The sequence below is a fragment of the Asterias rubens genome, chromosome 7 (assembly GCF_902459465.1).
Source record: "Asterias rubens chromosome 7, eAstRub1.3, whole genome shotgun sequence".
NCBI classification, from domain to species: domain Eukaryota; kingdom Metazoa; phylum Echinodermata; class Asteroidea; order Forcipulatida; family Asteriidae; genus Asterias; species Asterias rubens.
In genome coordinates this window covers 1,894,523-1,918,552 of record NC_047068.1, presented here as the reverse complement: position 1 = coordinate 1,918,552, position 24,030 = coordinate 1,894,523, and the positions used below count along the sequence as shown (strand labels likewise).

At 38.2% G+C, this 24,030-nt stretch overlaps 1 protein-coding gene across 1 annotated transcript; it reads left to right on the top strand.

The window, feature by feature from the left end:
• The first annotated feature begins 393 nt into the window (after nt 1-393).
• On the top strand, nt 394-23,326 carry LOC117292580 (TATA element modulatory factor-like). The gene is made up of 18 exons (XM_033774688.1): nt 394-694; nt 1,896-3,053; nt 4,498-4,592; nt 5,160-5,263; nt 6,033-6,150; nt 7,137-7,192; nt 7,866-8,033; nt 8,972-9,057; nt 9,603-9,729; nt 11,352-11,508; nt 12,379-12,526; nt 13,599-13,893; nt 14,640-14,802; nt 17,866-17,982; nt 18,810-18,950; nt 20,452-20,577; nt 21,873-21,983; nt 22,679-23,326. Exons 1-18 carry the CDS (start codon nt 490-492, stop codon nt 22,700-22,702), a joined length of 3,399 nt encoding a protein of 1,132 aa, XP_033630579.1. The 5' UTR covers nt 394-489; the 3' UTR covers nt 22,703-23,326.
• Nucleotides 23,327-24,030: the final 704 nt, after the last annotated feature.

Genomic DNA, 24,030 nt, shown 5'->3' with positions numbered 1-24,030 from the left:
TCAAGGGAAATAATTTACCCGACTATTTCTCGTTTGACTGTCTGAGACACCTGGTGACAGTTAGGTACTAGACTAATGTGTCTACACTAAGAAGAGACCATTAATTTATAGGGGTAAACTGAATAATCTGTCTATTTTAAAAACTATCAATATAAACCACAAGGGAAACTGACTGGGTAAATGGGTATTTTAAAAACTGTTACAAATCTAGGTTCTCGTTGTTTAATACACAAAATAATGTATCATGTTATACAAATTCAGGGAATTTTTCAATAAATACTCCTTAGTTATGTTTAAGTTACGTCAAAATTGTTTGTTGTCTTTTCCATGTTCCGTGTTTATTGTAAATCACCCCCTTTGGATAAGTCCATTGCCCAAGTTAGATGAGGACGTGTAAATGTTGATGTTCGCGATTTCGTGTCATTCTTTTTTAGCTAAAATCCACAATTTTGGTTGATTTCTCTATCCACAAATGTGGGCAAAGAAACAATGAGTTGGTTTGAAACAGGTGGATTGAGTGGCTTCGCCAAATCGGCTTTGTCGTCTGCCCAGAAGTCCATAGACAGAGTCCTTGATATTCAGGCAGAAGATTCGGCAGACTCTTCGCAAAAACAGACGGGGTCGGGCCCGGGCAGAAAGATTCAGACGACGGCAAACTCGAGCAAGACAGCTCGCAGTTCTGTTTCCAAAAAGGGTAGGCTTCTTCTATTCTAAACATGTTCTATTTTTAGACTACGTGTACGGTGTTGTTAACATGTAACTATATCTTTGTTACAAGTTTTGTGCTGATCACAATTGCCTCACACCATGGAGCAATACACAAGTAACAGTCTTATTCAGTATTTTTGTAATTTGGCATGTTAATTATGGCACAGTGGCAGTGCCACATTTAATACCGGAAGAAGAATTATCCTTGCACTCAAGAGTAGGTCAGGATTTGCACAGTTTTTTGGACAATGTTGGGCCAAATATCCAGTAGCTTTTTTTGATAACTTTACGTATGGCGCCACAACTTTAATTTTCACTAATTTTTACAAAAAGGGGTATCTCATTCCATTGAGTTGAGGTAAATTAGATTCTATATTCTGTCACATGAAACCTATCCTACGTCAACTGAACTGCCCGGATTGAATACAAAGTTCTCCTTCTCACCTTCAAATGCATCCACGGTCCAGGGAGGGACCTACCTATCTGAACTTATAACCATCACGCAACCATCCCGCTACTCCCTTCGCTCCTCTCAAGGCATCACGCTGAACCACCCATCTCCCAAGATGCTACCCACACTTGATGATAGAGCCTTCACTACTGCCGCTCCCAAACTGTGGAATAAACTACCAACATCTCTCCGTAATCAACAATCTGTCATTATGTTCAAAACACTGCTCAAATCTCACCTGTTCTGTTAACAATATCACTGTCAAGCGCATTTGAACATGTATATGGAAAATGTGCTATATAAATACATTATTATTATTATTATTATATTATTGGTTCATATCGAATGAAAAAGTGCTGCCGCCATACGAAAACTTTTCCCTTTTTTTATCATTAATATGTGTATTCAGAATCAGACAAAAACATCAGAAAGAGCTATTCCATTTGTACTGGTATGCTAGTCATGCTAGTTAAAATATGACAATATTAAGTTAGATATAGAAAAGTTTGCGGTAACACCATGTAATAACAATCTCTAAATGAGTTGGGGTGGTTCTGAAAAGAACCATTGGATTAACTCTATATCTTACTTCCACCATGCAAAGTTTCAAATCCTACTTAATATTAAGTTAAGACTTTTATTATATTAATAACTGCTAAGGAAGAATGCTGACACCTTCATTTGACTGATAACTATAATGTATAATGCTCACTATCAGTTTTGTTTACCCTGACAGAGGATTTGTCTCAGGATGCAAGTCTTTCGTCTTCATACTCGGCAAGAAGAAATCAGCTAAAAAGTGAGGATAACTTCTTCAGTGCCTTCTTGGACGAGCCATCTTCATCCAAAACGGCCACTCCTGTGGCCAAGTCGGTCCGATCACCTGCCAGAACAACATCCTCTGTCATAACAAAGAAATCACAGCAACAGAAATCAAAGGATGACTCTAAAGATCAAAATGAGAAGGCAAAGGAAGATTTGAGCAGTGAAAACATCTCAAGGAAAACAAATGAGGCAGTTTCTGTTGATCTTGTGGTTTGTGCGACCCAAGGAACAACACAAAATGAGGAAAACAATGAAAAGGAAGTTTGTGAGGATCTTGATGATAAAGTGAGTCAGAATGAATCAACGGCTGCTATTTTATTGACACAGTCGTTGAATCCACTGGAGATATCAATCGACGACTCAGGATCCATGATCGGCTCATCATCTTCCTTTGTCCCAATATCCAAGGAAGATGTGGAGGAATGTCAATATTCAGGTATTTCGCCACAATCCAGTGATGACTTAATGAGCGTCTCACAGACACAGCTCAAGCAAGACTCAGAGTTGCTTGACACTGTCAAGCCCAAACCAGACACCCCTGAAACTACACCGGAAAAAGACTTTAAGAATCGGGAAGGATCCCCGTCTGATTCCAAATCAGAACATTCTGAGGAGACAAACGCAACGTCAAGCAGCAGTGATTTTGTTGTGATCAATGAGTTCACAGGGAGTGAGCTGTCGTCATTAAGTAACTATGATACCAGAGAATCGCCAGAAAGCCAATCACCAAAACATTTCTCGTCATCCTCAAACGGTAAGAGAAGTCCTGATAGTGATTTCAGTATCATCTCTGAAGGGAGGTTTCATGATACGATAGACACTCAGCGAATCCCTTCACTGCTAGATGCAATAGACTTCAACCGTCGTGAGTCAACAGCTTACTCGGCAGATGTTGATTCAGATAACCAGGATGAGAAGGAGGTCAGTTGCATCAATACATCCTTTAAGTCTTTGAGTAGCAGCAGTGACACAAGAGAGGAAAGTAACAGAACTCCAACCCCAACGCAAGAAGAACAAGACGTTAACAGTGCAGAGAAAACACCAAGACCTTTTGAAATGAAGGAACAAAGTAAGTGTTTTCAGGAGTCATCGTTTTCTTATCAGTTGAAAATTGTAACTGAGTTGTCTTTGTTTTAGTTTAATCATATTCCCAATTTTCGTAGATTTGTAAGGTTTTTCCCGTAATACAGTAGTGTATAGCATGAAAAGCTCAATCATTTGTAACCAAACATTTGCAATTTCATCTTTGAGAGGGCAAGGCTATTTTAATTTTCAAGGGCACTTCCATGTGAGAACCTTTAAAGTCTGTAGGAAACTTCTGAAGGGACACCAGAGCTAAGACCAGGGCAACAGTGGTCATGGCCTTTGTATAATCAAGTAAGAAGAAATCCTTCCCCTATGGTATAATCCCAGGCCTCTTGTAAATTTACATAAGTTTACATTCAGGCACATATGCTTCGTTTTTGTGATGAGGAAATTGTAAATTTCTACTGGAGCATTTTAAGGGCATGGAGGCCATAGACCCTACCCATGAAATATGAAAACTGCACACAGCGCGTGCGCACTAACATTTTGGTTGGCAAAATGAGGGAAAATCGCGCTGTTTTGTACATGGCTAATGGCTGCGTGACGCAGACGCGATTGCGCGTCTGCTTAGTGCACAACTCTATGGTGTTTGCCAACCAATAGGGTCTGTACGCATGCGTAAATGTAGTTAGCATATTTCATGGGAAGGGTCCATTGCCTTTGTTGCCTCTGTGAAGTTTCAGGCCTGTACTTAAGAAGCAACCATTTATTAGGAAACTATGTAAAAGCTTAGTTTTCGAGTAAATATTATTGTATTAAACTTGTGATCTGTCGAGTCATGCTACAGGAGGAGAGCAAACATGTTTACTTCTCTGTTGGTGATTATTTACAAATTACAAGGAACAATTTTCCTGTAGAGGCTTTTGCATTAGGCGCTTTACAAATGTCTTATTATTATTATTATTATTATTATTATTATTATTATTATAATAAGAGGAAAAAGAAGTACAAGATATTAATTGTTTTCCAGCAGCAGCATAGTCAAATGTTAATAGAAATTAATTAAAGGCAGTGGACACTTTTGGTAATTACTCAAAATAATTATTAGCATAAAACCTTTCTTGGTGATGAGTAATGGGGAGAGGTTGATGGTATAAAATGTTGTGAGAAACGGCTCCCTCTGAAGTGCCATAGTTTTCGAGAAAGAAGTAATTTTCCACGAATTTGATTTCGATACCTCAAATTTAGAACTGGAGGTCTCGAAATCAACCATCTAAACGCACACAAAAGTTCTTCGTGTGACAATGGTGTTTTCTTCTTTCATTATTATCTCGCAACTTTGATGACCGATTGAGCTCAAATTTTCACAGGTTTGTTATTTTATGCATATGTTGAGATACACCAACTGTGAAGGCTAGTCTTTGACAATTACCAATAGTGTCCACTGCCTTTAAAGCGAAAAACTAATTATTTTGTTTTGTATTAAGCACCAGCTGACACTGCCAATGTAAACCCAGCTGTAGAGGACCATCAGACAGAACAGGATTCCCAGAGCCCTATTCAACCAGATGTTCTCTTGAAGGTAATGTGCGTATTGATTTTTAAAATCCTAAAATGGCTGAGCGGAGAAAACTATGTCCAACAAATTCCAATTAAATTGCGAATTTGTTGACATTTGTTCTTTTATATGGAATCTCCTGTTTTGATTTGAATCCATTACTCTAAGGTTTAATGCAGTGAATTTGTGCCCCAATCAGTCAGGCGAGGAGTTTTTGACAAAGAACATTGGAAAGGGTTATTAAGGTCTTTACCAAATGTTATCTATATAATTGTTTATTTTGCACAATCAAATGATGTAATCTATTATATTGCAAAGCATAAATTGTATAACGATTTCGTCCAGCAATAGCAAAATATTAAGACTCCACTTATTTTGTGCACACTGATGTTATTTGTGCACATTGATGTTAGAACATCTACAATAGCAATTTCCCCAAATCTCTAGTAAAGGAAAATTTGTGAAAGAAGTTAAAATTAGAGTTCACCCAATTTATGATTGTTAAGAGATACATGTATAACAAAGGTACAATATTTCATCTGGTTCAGTTGTATATTTGTCATTGTTCATTGAATGATTCTTTAACACCAGAAACTTGCTGGAATGGCTGAGATACTTCAGGCAAGAGAGAGTCAAGTCATGACTCTCAGTAACCAGAATGTGGACTTACAAGAATCTCTCAATATCCTTAAGAGGTAAAAACAACATACATATTGGATACATCCCCAGGCCTAGAATTACAAATTTTGGCCTTGGAGCTAGCCAAATTTTGGAAGGCACCAAGCCCAAAAGTTTCAAAATAAAGAAGGCGTGAAGGCCAGTAAGTTATCCAACGGGTAAATTTAAATTAAATACTATGCTAGATAAACCCATAGAGCTATATATATTGACTAGAGCGCTAACTTGCTCTGCGATTTGAAGCCACCCTGGGCACAGACATGTTTGATGTGGTGCGTGACTACGGAACGATTTTAATTAAAGAGAACACCCATTGCCGCGATTTGTTTACATTCGGCATGTGCGCTTATGTACGTGACTGCCCATTCGCGTACATCCGCGCTACGAAAACCGTAAGCTCGACTTGATTGACGTACTAAAATAAGTATATGCGCCTTTTAAACATGACGCACATGACGCTCACAGTTTGTACGCTCATCAGCAGATTGTGCGTTCACGTTTGCTGCATTTTTTTGTTTGATGACATATAGAAAAGAACAAACGCACTATTATGCAAATAGCCATACAATTGCCGCACAGAATTTCAAGCTTTTGTATTGGTTTGTACAAAAACATGGATGTGCCCACGTGGCTTCATATGTTGAGATACACCAACTGTGAAGACTAGACTTTGACAGTTACCAATAGTGTCCAATGTCTTTAAAGTTTTACCAAAAGGCACACTATTGACTGTATGAAGGATTTATATATTTTTTTAAATCCTGATTATGCTATGTTCTTTTCTAGTCAATTGCAACAATCTGAGGCAGCGAGGGAAACAGAAATGACTGACTTGAATGACTTGACTGAAGAATTTACACAACGCATTTCATCTATGGAGAGAAAACTACAAGCTTCACAAAAAGTAAGTATAATTCCCTTGAGGCATCTATTGAATACATCTACTAAATTAGTGCAGTACTCGCTGCTAACACATAAGGACCGACTGCCTCTAGCCACCAGGGGCCAATTTCATAGGGCTGCTAAGCACAAAAATTTGCTTAGCATGAAATTTCTCCCTTGATAAAAACAGGAATGCCAACCAAATTTCCATGTGATTTTCAGGATAAGCAAACAACAGCTGAACACCAATAAGAAGCAACATGCAACAAATGGAAATTTGGTTGGTAATCCTGTCTTTATCAAGAAAGAAGTTTCATGCTAAGCAAATTTTTGTGCTTAGCAGCTCTAAGAAATTGGGCCCATGCTACAATCCTGCCCAAAATGCTTTGACCATGTGACAAAAACAATAGAGAGGTCTCGCAAGCGTGCAGATACAGATACAGATATGGATATGATAACCGTATCCGTTCTTGTCAGCCGCGTGTTGGATATTGTTTCGCAAAATATAGGCATGTGTCACTTGAGTGTGCTCGCATTCATCATTCGTGTTTTTTCCGACAAGCATGACCTATAGAGACCAGTGTTTTATACACTGCATTTTCCCATCGTTTTGCTTACAAATGACTTACAATTTTAAGTTACCGGACACCACTTTAATCCAAGTGCGAACAGCTGTTAACTTACCGGCCTGGTAAGTTAACTTACCGAGCCGGTAAGTTACCAGACCCCAAAGTCCAATGCGAACGTGGCTAAAGACTCATGAGACTCGCCAGATGATTAGAATATGGTAATGAGTCCTTCTATTCAGAACTATCTCCTACTGACCGGGGTAGAGCATAAAAACAATGCTATTCATCAATTTACATTGCAGAATTAGTGTGTAAAATGTGTATACTGTTAAAAACTTTTTTTGCGAATTCAATTTCCTTATATTTATCCAACCTTATATGAGAAATTAGTTGATTTGTCTTGAATTCATTTGATATGTCAATCTATGTTTTCCTGTAGGAGAGAGATGTGTTGAAGAAAGAAGTGCAGAAGTTGACCAAGGATATAGCCAGCAGGTATGTATCACCAAATCACAAAGTGAAAGAGAATTTGCAACAAATTAATCCATCAAGTTGAAATTTCAAAGAATAGTTAATGGTCTGATGTTTCGACCCTAGCACAGTTTTTCGCAAAGTTTTGTTTAATCTTTGAGGAAGGCTCTACTATGATTTAAAAACATTTCAGGCCATTAACTATTCTTTGCATTTATATCACATGATCTTTTTGGTTGAAAGCATTCTGCTAATTTTAATTTATCACTTTAACATTTCTGCCAGTTTTATAGATTTGTTTTCCATTCATAACTTGTACAAACCAGGCTTCAGTTTAGTGTATAGTTTTTCCATGCTAGTGATCCAATAATTGATTAATTTATATTGCGCCCATTCCATAAAATGTACACAAATGCATAACAAAATAATTATAAAAATATTAAATTTTACAACAGGAAAATATACAGCAATCCAAACAAATAAAAATACAAGGACCTTACAAAACAATCCGAAGAGTAAAAATTGCAAAACATTAAGACAGTAAAGTTGTCATAAACAGAACAGAAATTTGGCTTTGTATTTCTGTTTCCACAACCATTGATATCCCAGAAAGTTAATGTACTCAATCATTGTTGAAATAGTTTAATGAAAATATAATAGTTCTACTATAACTACTCTTTGTTAATGTTCCTTTTAGAGATGGCAATAATCAGACAGAACAGATCTTGAAGGAGAAAGAAGAGACCATTATTGACTTGATGGCTGAAGGAGAGAAGCTGTCTAAACAGCAACTGCAGAACTCTAACATCATCAAGAAACTACGAGCTAAAGAGAAAGAAAATGAGACGCTTATTAACTCACAGAAGTAAGTAGGCAGAGTTGAGGGAATGTAATAATAATAATAATAATAATATCAAATTCTTACATAGCGCACGTATCTACCAAACAAGGTACTCGAGGCGCTGAGTATATTACAAACTTTCAGAAATATGTTATTGCAGTGATGAATTCTGAGACCAAATAATGTAGCACCTTATAAGGGTTTACAAAGTGCAATGGCGCATTAAGCAGCCCAAGCCAGGAACACCGGGGCGCACCCCTTCTCTTTTCGATAAGTGCACTGGGTTATTTAACATGCGTTACACAACACATGGGACCAACGGCTTTACGTTCCGTCTGAAGGACGAAGCAATGGTAAAGTGTCTTGCTTTAGGACACAAGTGCCACGGCTGGGCATTCGAACCCACACTCGCCTGATCAAGAACACCAGAGTTTGAATTCGGTGCTCTTAACCACTCGGCCACGACACTTCCATACATTTCATGCTCTGATCGTATTGCTCTGATCGACTTCCTACTAAAGACGATCAGAGCATATTGTTTGAAACGTTGAGTTGAGGGTGAGATGGGAAGTATCCCCTCCCGCACTCGCTATGGAAACCGCTCCTTCTCATTCGCCACTCACACTCTTTGAATTAATCTTCCCATCCACATCCGTGCCTCCACTACACTGGACTCATTTAAAACTGCTCTCAAAACACACTTATTTAAATCCATCTAAGCTGTTCAGTTTCTCCTATTTCATCCCACTTTAAATTGTGATTTTTTTGTTATCGTATACTTCTTGTTTCATCGCTTAGAAACCTGGCATTAAGCGCTATATAAATGCCTGTTATTATTTATTATTATTATTATTATTATTATTATTTTAGTAGATTAAACCATTGATGTGAGTAGAGGTTGAGTCAATATTTTGATGTAGTCGGACAGTGTAATTATCAAACACATTATTGTCATCTTGCAGAGAACAGCTGGATGAAACCACTGGGAGACTTGAGCATTTGGAAAATGTCTTAGATGGCAAAGAAGAACTGGAAAAGCAGCAAAAAGGTGAGACAAATATGCTTCGTCTTTGATTAGAAACTTAGACAAAAGAGACATCATGTTAATGCATTTATGTATACAGGGGTTGGGTTAAGTGCAGATATATTTTGTAGAAATATCTGGGGGAAAATAGGAAGTTGATATTTCATGGCTAAAATGTGGTGGGGTTGGTGTATGGTATCTGTCCTTGCCTTCCACCTCTAGGACCCTGGTTTGAATCACGCCGGGGCCACTACGTGGATTGGGTTTCAGTCGCTACCTGACTCTGTGGGTTTTCCCTGGAATAATTCGCTGGGGTTCACTTCCCACATCTAAAACTGAAACTTCCTTCCTTGTCTTCTCTCCATTGGGTTCTTGGCTAGTATAATGATTAAGTTCACTTTTCTGAGAGTTCTAGGCTTCGAAACCAGAATAAATCAAACACAATCTTAAGTTTACTGTATGGCTTGTTCATGGATGATGGATCTCCAAGCCAAAGTCCAGGTTAAGGAGACTTTTTTTTCACGGTATCATGAAAATTAGTGACTCCTCATTTGATTTGTCATTTCCAGACATCATTAAGAAGTTGAATGCAGCAGTAGACAGACTGGATAAAGAGTTAAGCAATCAGCGTATGGAACTAGATGACTCTAAAGAGAAAGTACGCAGTACACAGGCAGCCTTGGATGCTTCCTACAAGTAAGTTCTCTCTGGATTTGATTCAATGAAATCAGGAATGTGAAATAATTAGTAACATTGTTCCCTTCGATGTCAGAGAAAAATCTCAAGATGTCTATGCCTAAGTTGCTTTATGAAGTCATTGATTACAATATTTGTCTAAACTTGTGTACAACCGTACATTTCTTATTTTGTCTGTATAGAATAACATACTCAAACTCTTTGTTACAAAAACTTAATAAATGCTTCTGGATACAAGATTTAATATCAGAATACATGCATCATTGGTTGATATTGTGAATGAAAAGCCTTTGGAGTGATATAAATGGTTGCCCAGGTTGTATACTCCCAAGGAAGCTGAGAAACATTATATTGGCCCTAAGAAACATGTTATTGGCCCTATTACCATGGCACTAATGTAAAGCGCATTGATACGGTTATTGTGAAATGCGCTAAGAATGTGTTGTTATTATCATCATGCCTTCTCTCAACTGCCATATTGACTCCTTGCACCATCGTCACAAGCAGCCACTGTTTGCCACGCCCACTATGGTGGCAGTCAAATCATATAGCGTACAAATGCCATGTTGCCTAAAATGTGCACTAGGACTAATGCGCACTTCATTGTATTTTTATTGTTTAAAAACACTTGGACATCTGCTCCAAGTAGGCACGAGCCAAAATATTGTGATGATAATATCAGGTGAATTTTAGGAGAGGTTTTTGGTAGCACCATGTGTAAATATCTTTTTAGTAGGTTTGGTTCTGAAAAGAACCGATGTTTGACAACTCCGATTCTCTTCAGAACCAACATTTCTCAATAGAGATTTACACATGGTGCTACCGCAAACCTAACCTAATTAATGCAAAGTTTGCCATCCGATAGGTGAATCTTTGTCAATGTTTGTCAATATCCCACTAGTCTCCTGACGATGACTAGAGCAAGCTAGTCGACACATTGAGACCAATTCAAGAACTGACTCTGCGGTAGTGCAGTTAATTATGATCCTATAAAGTTTAAGTAGTAGTCCTAGCCAATTTGTTATACCTTCTGCCTGGGACAGTTCTTTTCAGAACTGAGAAGTCTCCCGAACATCCGATAATCTACTCCGCGGTAGTAGAATAAAGCAAGACAGTTCTCTGAGAACAAACTCTACCTGGCAAGTAGATACACACATGTTATTATATTGATACCTCACCATGCAATGCCTATATAATATCCCATTAGAGGCAGTGGACACTATTGGTAATTACTCAAAATAATTGTTATCATAAAACCTTTCTTGATTACGAGTAATGGGGAGAGGTTGATAGTATAAAAACATTGTGAGAAACAGCTCCCTCTGAAGTGACGTAGTTTTCGAGAAAGAAGTAATTTTCCATGAATTTGATTTCGAGACCTCGGATTTAGAATTTGAGGTCTCAAAATCAAGCATCTGAAAGCACACAACTTCAGGTGACCATTGTGCGACAAGAGTGTTTTTCTTTCAGTAATATCTCGCAACTTCGATGACCGCTTGAGCTCAAATTTTCACAGGTTTTTTATGCATATGTTGAGATACACCAACTGTGAAGACAAGTCTTTGACAAATATCAATAGTGTCCACTGTCTTTAATTCCGTGAATGTCTGCTTTGATGATAGGGACTTAGCTGAGTTACATAAAGGCATTGCAACTAAGAACAGCAAGGTGCAAGAGACTCAGTTGAGTGCTGAGATGAATGCTAAGGAAGAGATGAGGTTAGCTCTGGAGCGGAATCAGCAGGAGGCTAGAAGGGAGCATGAGGCACTGCTACTACAGGTAAGAACCAGGTACTAATTCGAGATGAGGTTAGCCTTAGAATATAACCAGCAGGAGGCTAGAAGGGAGCATGAGGCACTGATACTACAGGTAAGAACCAGGTACTAATTAGAGATGAGGTTAGCCTTAGAATATAACCAACATGAGGCTAGAAGGGAGCATGAGGCACTGCTACTACAGGTAAGAACCAGGTACTAATTAGAGATGAGGTTAGCCTTAGAATATAACCAGCAGGAGGCTAGAAGGGAGCATGAGGCACTGCTACTACAGGTGAGGGGCCATTCAGAATAGTCAATGTTCAAACATTCTTGTTTTTATTATTTCTTTTCTTTTTTTCCCTTTTTTAACCCACCCACCAACCACCCTGTTCAAATTTTTTCCAGATTTTTTATTTTTGTATATTATTTTTGTTATACATAGAATGGAATCCCTTAATAAAATAATATAATGAAGAAAAAAGAAATGCCTTGAATTAATTTAATATTTGAGATCCAGTGCCTCCAACATCAGTAGATTTCAACGGCTTTTCCTGGCTTAATCAGGAATGACCTGACTATCTTGGCCAGCTGAGTATTTTGACTTTGTCTTTTTTATTAGTTAATAATATGGGGCCAGCAAACAATTTTTTCGAAATGTTTCAACATTGCAGTTCTGAGTGGCCCCTAAGTACCAGCGAAGAGTACTAAGAAAATACCAGGTTAGCCTTAATAGAATAAAACCAGCAGTACTGGTCTAGAAAGATAATAATCTGGAATTCTGAAAGGTAACAACACTACTGTAACTTTACATTAGCCCTATGCTAAGCCTGACCCTACATCCTGTATACCTCTATGCCAAGCCTGACCCTATATCCTGTGGTATGATTTCCAGATCAGTGATCTTCAGATGTCCATCAGTAGACAAGACCAGCATCAAGCTCGTAAAGAGAGTCATCTACGACAAGAGATATCTGATTTACAGATGAGACTACAGGAAGCTGAGCAACGTAATCAGGAACTCAGTCAGAGTGTCAGTGCTGGTAAGTCATCTCATTAATTTATGTTATATCGAAGTCTTATATAGCACACGTATCTACCAAACAAGGTACTCAAGGTGCTGAGTATATACAAACTTTCAGAAAGATAGGAAACTTTGAGCTTGAGTTGTATCTACGTTCCGTAAATAATTCCTTACATCGAACTCACCTTTCCCGGTTTAGATGTTCTGCACACAAGCTTTTTATAGAAAGTGGAAGGTATGTAGGAATCGAATATGAACAGCGAATTTGCCCTCATTGTAATTTGGAGGTTGAAACTGAGATCCATTTTTTACTCAATTGTCCATTATACAGTGCTCGTAGGGAACAAATGCTTAACTTTCTGAGTGGAAATAATGCACTTTTTCAGCTGTTCACCAACAGTGACAAATTTGAATTTCCTATGAGTTCTACAGATGAATCTATTATTAAATGTGTTGCCAAATTCGTCTTTTTATTTATGAACTTAAAAGAAAAACATAATGTCTGACTGCTCCTGTTGACTTTATTTTTCTGCTGCCAATGTATATTAAAATAGTTCAGGTTTAAAATGTTGATGTAACCCTCCCCGGGGTTAAGGGGTGTGTTCCAAGTTGGAATAAAAAACAAATGAATGAATATAATAATAATAATAATAATAATAATCATTTCAAAGTTTATAGAGCGCTAAGTACGAAGGTTTCTAAGCGCTATTTTAACCAGATTGACAAAACAGACCGGTAATAAATGTGTCCAACGAAGGAGCTGCTTGAATGTGGTTTGGAGCTTGTTCCAAAGTGTTGGAGCTATGACCAAAAAAGCGCTGGGACTGGCCAAATTCCCTCTTTATAACAGGAAACACAAAGTAGACATGAGATTTGTAACTTCAGAATGAACTCTTGTCAGCTCTCAGGTCGTCTGATTGTAAATTTAAAGGCAGTGGACACTATTGGTAATCACTTCAAATAATTATTTGCATAAAACCTCACTTGGTAACGATTAATGGGGAGACGTTGATAGTATAAAACATTGTAAGAAGTGATGTAGTTTTAATAACTAGAGTATTTACCATTTTGATATTTCTAATTATGTCCAGCAACTCGCCCATTACTGCGACAGATTGAGAACTTAAACACCACCTTCAATGCCCAGTCCGGTAACTGGGAACAAGTTGAGCGTAGCTTGACTGAGCGTCTAGCGGACAGCCAAGCACAACTAGCTTCAGCTACAGAGAAAGAGCGTAATGCTACAGAGAGTGCCCTGATTGCTGGGTCTAAGTTATCATCTATGGAATCACAGCTAGCGTTATTACGACAGGATAAATCTCGTTTACAGGCTGAGCTTGAGATGGCTAAAGCTAAGGCAGACTCATTAGAAGAATCAAAAGAAAGGTACGTGGGTTCAGTAACCTTCACAGGATTCAAAATTACACTGGCAACAATTTGAGTTAGTTCTTGTTAAGATTTGTAGTTTGTTATATTTTGTTCAAAGTTTTCTAACGGTTACCATTTATAACTTGTGACATCACATGTAAACAAAAGAGCCACAAAGCCTGGACTGCCTGCAAGCACGATGTGAACACAGCTCATAATGGAAGACAACATACATGTTTTTATATTATATTTTAAGGATATCGCACTTTTTGATTTGGTTCAAGTTTGATATGAAGAAAGTGGACACATTTAAAATCTTATTCAGGTGTTGCTTTTTATAACTCTTGAATTTATGCGGAAATTATGACACAAAATGTAAAACTTCCCATATTTTGTATTGTACATTTCACGACACATATGTGGCTTTATTTCCCATCCGAAGTCAGCAGCAGTAATGGTATTGATTAAGAACACAAGTGTCACGACTGGGCACAACGGGAGATAAACACCAGCAGTTGATTTTACCAAACTTTTCCTGACTTAGGATTTATCTTAGGACTTAGGATGAGTTAAGTCCCGTATCCATAAACGTTAGGAAGCATTAAACCCATCCTTGGTTAGGACGGGTTACTCGTCCTAAATCGAGATGGATAATCCTAGTGTTTTGTGAAATCAGCTGCTGTGCTTAAGTCTGGTGCCCTTATCCACTCTGCCACGACTCGCTAAAATGTATGAATATAATGTGTGAATATTATAATTTGCAGTGAAATGGCTCGCACTGAGACCCAGTTAAGTACGTACACCAAGGCCCTTGAGGAGGCCCAAAGAGACAAGACACACCTGGAGAAACAGCTTGAAGTAGAGAAGATGAGAGTTGATACTGAACGAAGAAAGTTGCTTCTGGCTCAAGATGCCATCAGTGAAAAGGTCAGCTGCATTGACCTTTCAGATGACCCTTGACCTGATTAGGAAAAAGCCAATGTTATATCAAGAATCACATCTTATAGACTTTGTTACATCCGCTCCAAAACCTTTATAAAAATATACCAACTCATTAATTAAACGGTTTTTCTACGACAACAAATGCGAAAAGAAAAACAGTAAATTCCTCAAATTGAAGTAATTTTGTTTAAATCTCCAAGACCAAACCAACATACATTAGTTTTCACCCAGGGCCATTAATGTGTACCTGTGCGGGTAGAAGTTGATATTGTGTTTGAGAAAGCCTACCATTTAAAACAATGGTATACTCAGTACTTTCCCGGGTTATGTGAACAAATATCACAAGCATTTACTCGGTTGTGATTCAAACCCACGACCCTTGCAATTCTAGAGCAGTGTCTTACCAACTAGACTACCGAGATTGCCCGGTAGCTAGAGGCAGCTCAAATCCTTTGTTTTGGCAGCGGGTACCGCAACGGTATATAATGGATGTTAAATTTGCAACGGAGATAAAGAACATTAGTTTTGGTTTTTATCCATGGTCCGTTGAATTTAAGTGGGCGGTTGTATCGACAACAGACTTTTATCCTTTTGATCACCATCAGCCCCATGTATAATAAACTTCAAGGGCTGACGATTGCACTTTTGGTATTGTCATTGTTAAACTCCGGTTCCATTGTGTGATGTCTGTTACCCTCCATACATAGATTTTCTTGTGAATAGTAGCTGTGTATGATTCATGGTTCGCTGAATAATGTGGCGATAACAAACTTTTATCCTTTTGATCACCATCAGCCCCATGTATAATAAACTTCAACGGCTGACGATTGCACTTTTGGTATTGTCAATGTTAAACTCCGGTTCCATTGTGTGCTGTATGTTACCCTCCACGCATAGATTTTCTTGTGAATAGTAGCTGTGTATGATTCATGGTTCGCTGAATAATGTGGCGATAACAAACTTTTATCCTTTTGATCACCATCAGCCCCATGTATAATAAACTTCAACGGCTGACGGTTGCACTTTTGGTATTGTCATTGTTAAACTCCGGTTCCATTGTGTGCTGTCTGTTACCCTCCACACATAGATTTTCTTGTGAATAGTAGCTGTGTATGATTAATGGTTCGCTGAATAATGTGGCAATAACAAACTTTTATCATTTTGAACTGAATGCTTGATTTATTATCTAGAGGTAAATGCTTGAGGCCAGTAAGAGTATTGTGCACGTACACCATGTAGTTTTTGTTGGAAACCGTTCGCTAACAGCCATTTATGTTACCCTTTGAAATAAAATCAGAAAATTTATAAGTTTGCTTGTTGCATAAAATTAAATTGAAGATGATGCCTGAATTGATTTTTACGATCAGAGTTGGACTCTAGACTGACGTGTTGGACTCCTTGAACACTCCAAGTGGTTCAATAGGTAGTGCAATTCCAATACTTATGCTGATGTTCTCATGATGTCAGCATCAACAGGAAGTTCCAACAACTTTGTCCCCTTGTACAATTAAATATGCAAATATAGGTCACGTGGTTAATAAATAACGATTTTTAAAAAAAATTTGGGTCGGTGGTTTGATGTTTGATCTAGTACAAGTTGATTTCACAGAACTCTTAACCACCAAACTCTGCGCTTATGATCACCATTTTTCGCTTACTGTGTTTTTAAACATCATCGTGTCATGCATGCACACAGGTTATGTTGGGCTAACATTTGAGAAAAAGAAAAGGCAACACTATCGATATAAAGATAAGAATCAAACTTAAATATTACAAAAAGAAATATATTTTTAGTTTTGGGGGATAAAAAAATATTGATTTCGGACGGAGATTCGAACTCGCAATTCTCAGATGTGTAGTCGCGACTGATGACCACTAGGCTAGAAGGGCACGATGTAAAAATGGTGGGTTTTTACGTGTGTGCATCAACAAAGGGGATTACGATCCGGCGAAATAGTTCTCGTTTCATGATTTTGCGACCATTGTCACTAAATATGAACTGCTAACGCCTATAACTATTAAGTAGGGTTGAAATGTAGTATTAGATGCCTTAAGGGGGTTTTTGACGACGACGTCGATGTCGTCAAAAACCCCTATCTAATCACGCACGTTCGTTTTAACGAAACCCATGCACAGAGTAATTGGTCCAGAACGCGGTTAGAAAAACAAGGACAAATTTAACGCACGTTCTAACGAAAATCCCAAACCTCCGTACTTTGTGTGTGTACAGAGTAATGTGTCCAGAACGCGGGTAGGAAACAAAATAGTATAGACTCCTCTCAAGAAGTCAACAACTCATTGAGGTACATACTGTGTTGTATTACCAAAGAGAATTTTTCACAATAACATGAAAGTGACTGCATCAAGTTTACAAATTAAAAATTCAAATGAAGACCACGTGGTTAATTAATTAAGAATTTTAACACTTTTTTGTTAGAGTAAAGCTTATGTTCTAAGCTTCAATTTGATATATGATTTAACTCTTTTATCCTCATACTTTAGGAGACGGGGCCTGAACAAAAACGCTGTACAAACGCTATGGGGTTTTAGGCGGAAACAAAGAATAATAATAATAATAAAAATAATAAAAATCTCGACGAAAACAACACCTGTTCCGACGGTAGGTCGGAACAGCTAATTACTCAAAATAATTATTGACATAAAACCTTACTTGGTGACAAGTAATGGGGAGAGGTTGATGGTATAAAACATTGTGAGAAACAGCTCCCCCTGAAGTGCCATAGTTTTAGAGAAAGACGTAATTTTCCACGAATTTGATTTCGAGACCTCAGATTTAGTACTTGAGGTCTCGTAATCAACCATCTAAACACACACAACTTCGTGTGACAAGGGTGTTTTTTTCTTTCATTATTATCTTTCAAGTTCGATGACTGATTGAGCTAAAATGTTCAAAGGTTTGTTATTTTATGCTTATGTTGAGATACACCATGTGAAGACTAGTCTTTGACAATTACCAATAGTGTCCAGTGTCTTTAAATGTATTATTTGATTCAAATGTAATATTCTTTATCCCGCATACTATTGTAGGAGAGGAGATTAACACAACAAGTGGAAGACAGTAGCAGTCATGGAAACCGCTCTGGAGCAAGTACACCTGTACATAGCTTGCCAACCACTCCTGGTCCATTTCACACTCCCACTCAGGTATACACAAGGCCGGTTTATAGTCGGTTGCGCGATGGTCGCGTGATGGAAATCTTGACGCGCGTCAAAGTTTAAAGTCATCGCTGAGGCCTAAAAACTGTGTCTTTTTTTAATCGCGTGTCACATCGCCCGACCATGTCGCGACCATCGTGCGACCGACTATAAACGGACCATAGTCAGTACTCTCGTAGACCCTTAATGAACCATGCAAACCCCAACAGGGCCCAATTACATGGCTCTGCTTACCGCCGAATGCTGCACTTATAATCACCATTCTCTGCTTACTGTGCAATCACCTATTCTGTGCTAGCTGTGTAACGAAGAATGCCTAGTAACGTGGAGTACACACAAGCACTAGCAACAATTCTCTGCTAACCTGTGAAATACACTTGATGTAGGCCCGGGCTTCCCTGCTACTTTAAGCGCAGATTCTTTGCTTAACGGTAAGCAGAGCCATGACATTGGGCCGAGGCTTCTTGGGTAAGAGTTCATCCTGCAACCCTTGCTATTCACACTCTACTTGATATAAAGGCAGCCTGAATGACGTCTTGCTCTGTATATAGTGTCACAAGCTCAAACAGCGTCTTCCCTGAAGTCAAAGGAAGACCCATTATTGGCTGAGAATTGGCATGGTGCGTACAAGCTCGGGCGTTTCCATTGTTTGGCCTCGGCGATGGCGACCAATGCAAGGGGTTTGTACGAAATTTAAACACTAAGTAAAAGACCACCTTATACATTACTTTATGTTAGGTTTAGAAGCAAAGAATGTTTTCATAGAACCATAATTTATCTTGTTTCATTCAAATAATGATTTGTTTTGTTATTAGATGGATATTTTGGAGCGTACCATGTCTTGGTCGACATCTGAATCGTTATATGATAGTGTAGTAGGAGGTTCAGCTTCATCAGTCATTGAAGGATTACATTCTCAACATAAACAGAGGGAAGGAGAGATTGTACAGCTACAGGTAAAACTTTATCAAGTATTGCCTTAAAGGCGCCGGACACTATTGGTAATTACTCAAAATTATTATTAGCATAAAACCTTACTTGGTGACGAGTAATGGGGAGAGGTTGATAGTATAAAACATTGTGAGAAGCGGCTCTCTCTGAAGTTAGTGATTTTCCACGAATTTGATTTCAAGACCTCAGATTTAGAATTTGAGGTCTCGAAATCAACCATCCAAACCAACACAATTTCGTGTGACAAGGGTGTTTTTTCTTTCATTATGATCTCGCAACTTCGACGACCAATTGAGCTCAAATTTTCACGGTTTGTTGTTTTATGCATATGTTGAGAAACACGAAGTGAGAAGACTGGTCTTTGACAATTACCAATAGTGTCCAGTGTCCTTAAAGGTACTGGACACTATTGGTAGTAACTCAAAATAATTATCAGCATAAAACCTCACGTGGTACTGAGTAATGGGGAGCTGTTGATTGTAAAAAACATTGTGAGAAACAGCTCCCTCTGCAGTAACGTAGTTTTCGAGAAAGAAGTAACTTTCCACAAATTTGATTTCGAGACCTCAGAATTAGATTTGAGGTCTCGAAATCAAGCATCTGAAAGCACACAACTTCGTGTGACAAGGGTGTTTTTCTTCCATTATTATCTTGCAACTTTGACGACCGATTGAGCTTAAATTTTCACAGGTTTGTTATTTTATGCATAACTTGAGATTTACCAAGTGAGAAGACTCGTCTTTGACAATTACCAATAGTGTCCAGTGTCCAATATTTCGGAGTACTTGACCAATGACCCTACCTTCAAAACCTCCTATGATTTATGCTGTTGTGTTATTGCAATGTGGGTTACAATCCCTTGTTTGAAGACATGTTTTTGTACATGGAAATTCTTTTGGTGTTCTCATCCCATGCATTGCTTGCGGCTCTTTGTGGAATAACGGTTAATGTGATGATAGAGCCCTCTGTCATTGATGGGTGGGGCATTTTCAGGAGTATGTTGGAACCAAGACTAGATAAGACTGGGCCCCTATCTTTGTCCGTAAGGATAAAGATAGGTACCTGCTACTTAAATCCAGTGATTTTATTGGATACAATGATATCATTGGATAATCATGCAAAGTGACATCAGCTGTCCATATGCCCAAACAGTATAATGTCCGCCATAGAATTTGACTGTATCTCTATGTGAAACGAATGTAGGTCGAAGGTGAATGTACAGGCCGGTTTGGAGGCAGGTCTCTGGCGTTATTCACAAGCCTTGAAGTGTGACGTCAGATGTTCAGGCTAAGTGGAAGTTTATAATGTTCTTTTTATGATTCGAACTGCCTCTAGCTTTCAAGCAATCTCGTTGGTCTAGATGGTAAGCTGTGCTCTAGAATTGCAGAGGGTCGTGGGTTCTAATCCCACTCAAGTAATGCATGTGGATTTTTTTCTTCACAGGATGGTTTACACAAATTGATGGATGGATAAAATGAAATGTTGTTCTTTATTGTATTGATACAGGCAGAGATATCTCAACTGGAGCGAACAAGAGCTGCTATGGCTGAAGAGATTGTGAAATTAAGCAACCTGAATGAGACCTTAGATGAACAAGCCATGCTGCTACCAGAGTACAAGAGGAAATTAGTGGTATACCATTTACTTACTCTCAGAACATTGGTCAAGTAATAAACCTTCTTGATGTATATCAAAGACTGAAGTACTTGCATATCCAGAGCCAAATTCTCCATGATCTTTCCACCATCAATGCCAGATGCTTTGCGAAGAATGGTCTTACACTGGGTAAAGACAATTGCGCACTTGCTTTACAAAGCAATGTTCAACCATTGCCGGATGCGAATTGCCTTACTAGCCATACATACACAGTGACAAATAAAAGATGTTATATAACACCCAAGCAGATCCTTGCCATTTGATTGGAGGATTGTCCGTCACGTGATAGCAAATAAAAGTACCATTGCACGCTGAGTCACTCACCGTGCTTTTTCGTTCCATCCGAAAAGTACCATTGCACGCTGGCAGCGTGCAATGGTACTTTTCGGATGGAACGAAAAAGCTGAGTAAAAACATCACTGCGTGCGCATGTCTTTGGTAACGCAGCAGGTGTTCTGCAAGAAGGCATAGTAAAATTACTAGCATTCGGCTTCTACAGTTGAAATTGTTTGTTTTGAAAGTTGTATCTTTCAATCAAAATTACAAGGTTCTACTTGGATGTTATATAAAACAAATAATGAATGTTTTCCTTTCGTGCAATGGTGCGAATATGTTCATTCGTTGAAAGCTGGAATGTTCCATTCAACTTGGCTCCGCCTCGTTGAATAGAACATTCCATCTTTCAACTCATGAACATATTCGCACCATTGCACTCATAAACATTCATTATGTGTATATCAGTCCACTCTTTCCTAAGCTCAATGACACTGCATTAGAGAATATTGCGAACAATAAAGTTCCAACTGGAACCAAAAAATGAGGTATGGTAAAACTACCTTTTCCTGAGTCTGATAGTTGGAGAAATGAGGCTTGTGAGGTCATCACGACCTCTTCTTTCAGTGTTGTGATTAATCACTCCTAGACGTAAAGCTTTTGGTCCCATGTGTTGTGTAATGTGCGAAAAAGAACCCAGTGCATTTATCGAAAAGAGAAGGGGTTCGCCCAGGTGTTCCTGGCTGGATTGGCTGCATGTTGCGCCACAGCACCTTGTAAACCATTACATGGTGGTAAGGATTAGGTCTTATATCTCAAACTTTGTCCCACTCCTTGCAGTAATAATACCTGGCGCTTTGTATCCTTTGGCAAAAGGCGTGCTATAAATACGGTTATTATTATTAACATCATCAACTTCCATTAGCTTGGAGACCTCATATCTACCTTGAACCATGTAAACACATTGCTAATCCTGGTGTATTACTGCTTTGTTTTAGGAGACAGAAACACGCTACAACGCTGTTTTACAGATGTATGGAGAGAAAGCTGAAGAGGTTCAGGAATTGAAGCTAGATCTACAGGATGTGAAAGAGATGTACAGACAGCAGGTAAGTATCTTATTCAGGAATGATAATACAAATAACACCGCTTATATAGCGCCTTTTCCTAAGGTTGCAAAGCGCTCAGAGAATGACAGGAAATAGTAGGGTTGGTTCTGAAAAGAACCGGTGATTGATTGACAACTCAACCTTTGGATCAGTTTGCTCTAATCGTCTTGCATCCTCCTGAAGATGATCAGAGCATACTGATCAAAATGTTAAGTTGTCAACCACCTTTCCAGAACCATCACAACTCCAAAGAGATTTACACACGGTGCTACCGCAAACCTCACCAGGGCCCAACTTCATAGAGATGCTAAGCACAACAATTTGCTTAGCATGAAATTTCTTCCTTGATAAAAACAGGATTACCAACCAAATTTCCATGTGATTTTCAGGATAGGCAAACAACAGCTGAATACCAGTAACAAACAATATGCAAAAAAAACGAAATTTGGTTGGTAATCCTGTTTTTATCAAGGAAGAAATTTCATGCTAAGCAAATTGTTGTGCTTAGCAGCTCTATGAAACTGGGCTCTGAATATACTCCCACCATGCAAAGTTTCAAATGTAAGAAATCTGGAGAAGAATCTCTTGAGTGCTTTGTGAAATCAGACCCTCATGCATTAATAGAGACAGTTGAAGCTGTTCATTCTGGATATATCCGATTGTAAACTTCACCATTCTGTCTTCTAATCCCGTAGATTGAAGATCTGATTAATTCATGATGTACTGCTTCATTGGTAACCATGGAAACACAACAACAAAGACACTAACATTTGATAAACAACCATCAATTATATGAATCCAGACCTCTACCATCAAGCAGCTTCGATGAACTATAAAACTTCTATGAAATTTTTGTCCCATGTTTGTGGATTCACCTGCTGAAGTTTATATCATAGATTCAAATGATACATTTTACAAAGCAACATTGGCCCTAAAAATTGCAGTAGTTGATTTTATCAATTTTTATGAAGTAAGTTTTAAGTTAATGAATTTTGTAAAATGTTTGGGGCTAGTTTGATTGTGTCTGGGCACATGTTAACTACTTAAGTAACTAAATTGTTGCTTGAGTCCGTCTTGATTGTAAATAGTGGAGAAACATTAGCAATGAGCAGTCAAAGAAACTTAAAGTGTCTACCTTTTGCTTGGAATAAATAATGGATATATTTTCAAAGATTTTGTATTTACTTAAACATTGTGTAAATCTCTTATGGTAAACCAATTTGATTAGGGAAAAGGGTTTTGCACCTGTTTCAGACAGGCGCTCTAGAGTCACGCCGAACTAATTAGATGAGGAGCAACTCTAGGTCAACCCAAATATCCATTTTGGGTTTCAGACAGGCTAACTTAACATAATATTCACAATATAATTGGCTCATGACAAGATTGATGTCTAAAACCAAGGCGCTTCGAACGACGGCAACAGTCAATCGACTGTACTTAATTTAATGTACTTAAATCAATAATTTGATTTGGCATGACTCTATAGGGTGCCGGTCTGAACAGGGTGCTACTTTTTAGTCATTATCCTTCAAAACTTTTGTGAAAATGAACTTACTAAAAATACTGCAAAATCACTCAAAATGTACAGTGAGTAAAACTGGTGATGTGACATGTATGTTTACTAAAAAATACTGCAAAATCACTCAAAATTGTACAGTGAGTACCTTTGTGATCGGGTGATAGGTGGATACGTTGTATGTATGTTTGTAAATGCTTCTTGCATGACATTTACTGTGTATATTTCAAGTTCAAGTCGTGTAACTTATTCTATTGACGTCAAATTGTTTCACATTTGTAAGTAGTTTATAAATACTTGACGGTAAAACTAAGCTTTTAAAAGCAAGACAATGCAAGAGAGACTACGTGATTGCAATCAATGTATAGAACCATCTTCATTTCTGGGCCTAAGTTTATAAAGCCTGTAAGCACAAACACTTTTGCTTAGCAAAAACAGGGGCCAATTTCATAGAGCTGCTTAAGCAAAAAATGTGCTTAAGCACGAAAATAGCTCGCTTATTTTACACATGTTACTGGCCAAAATGTCACG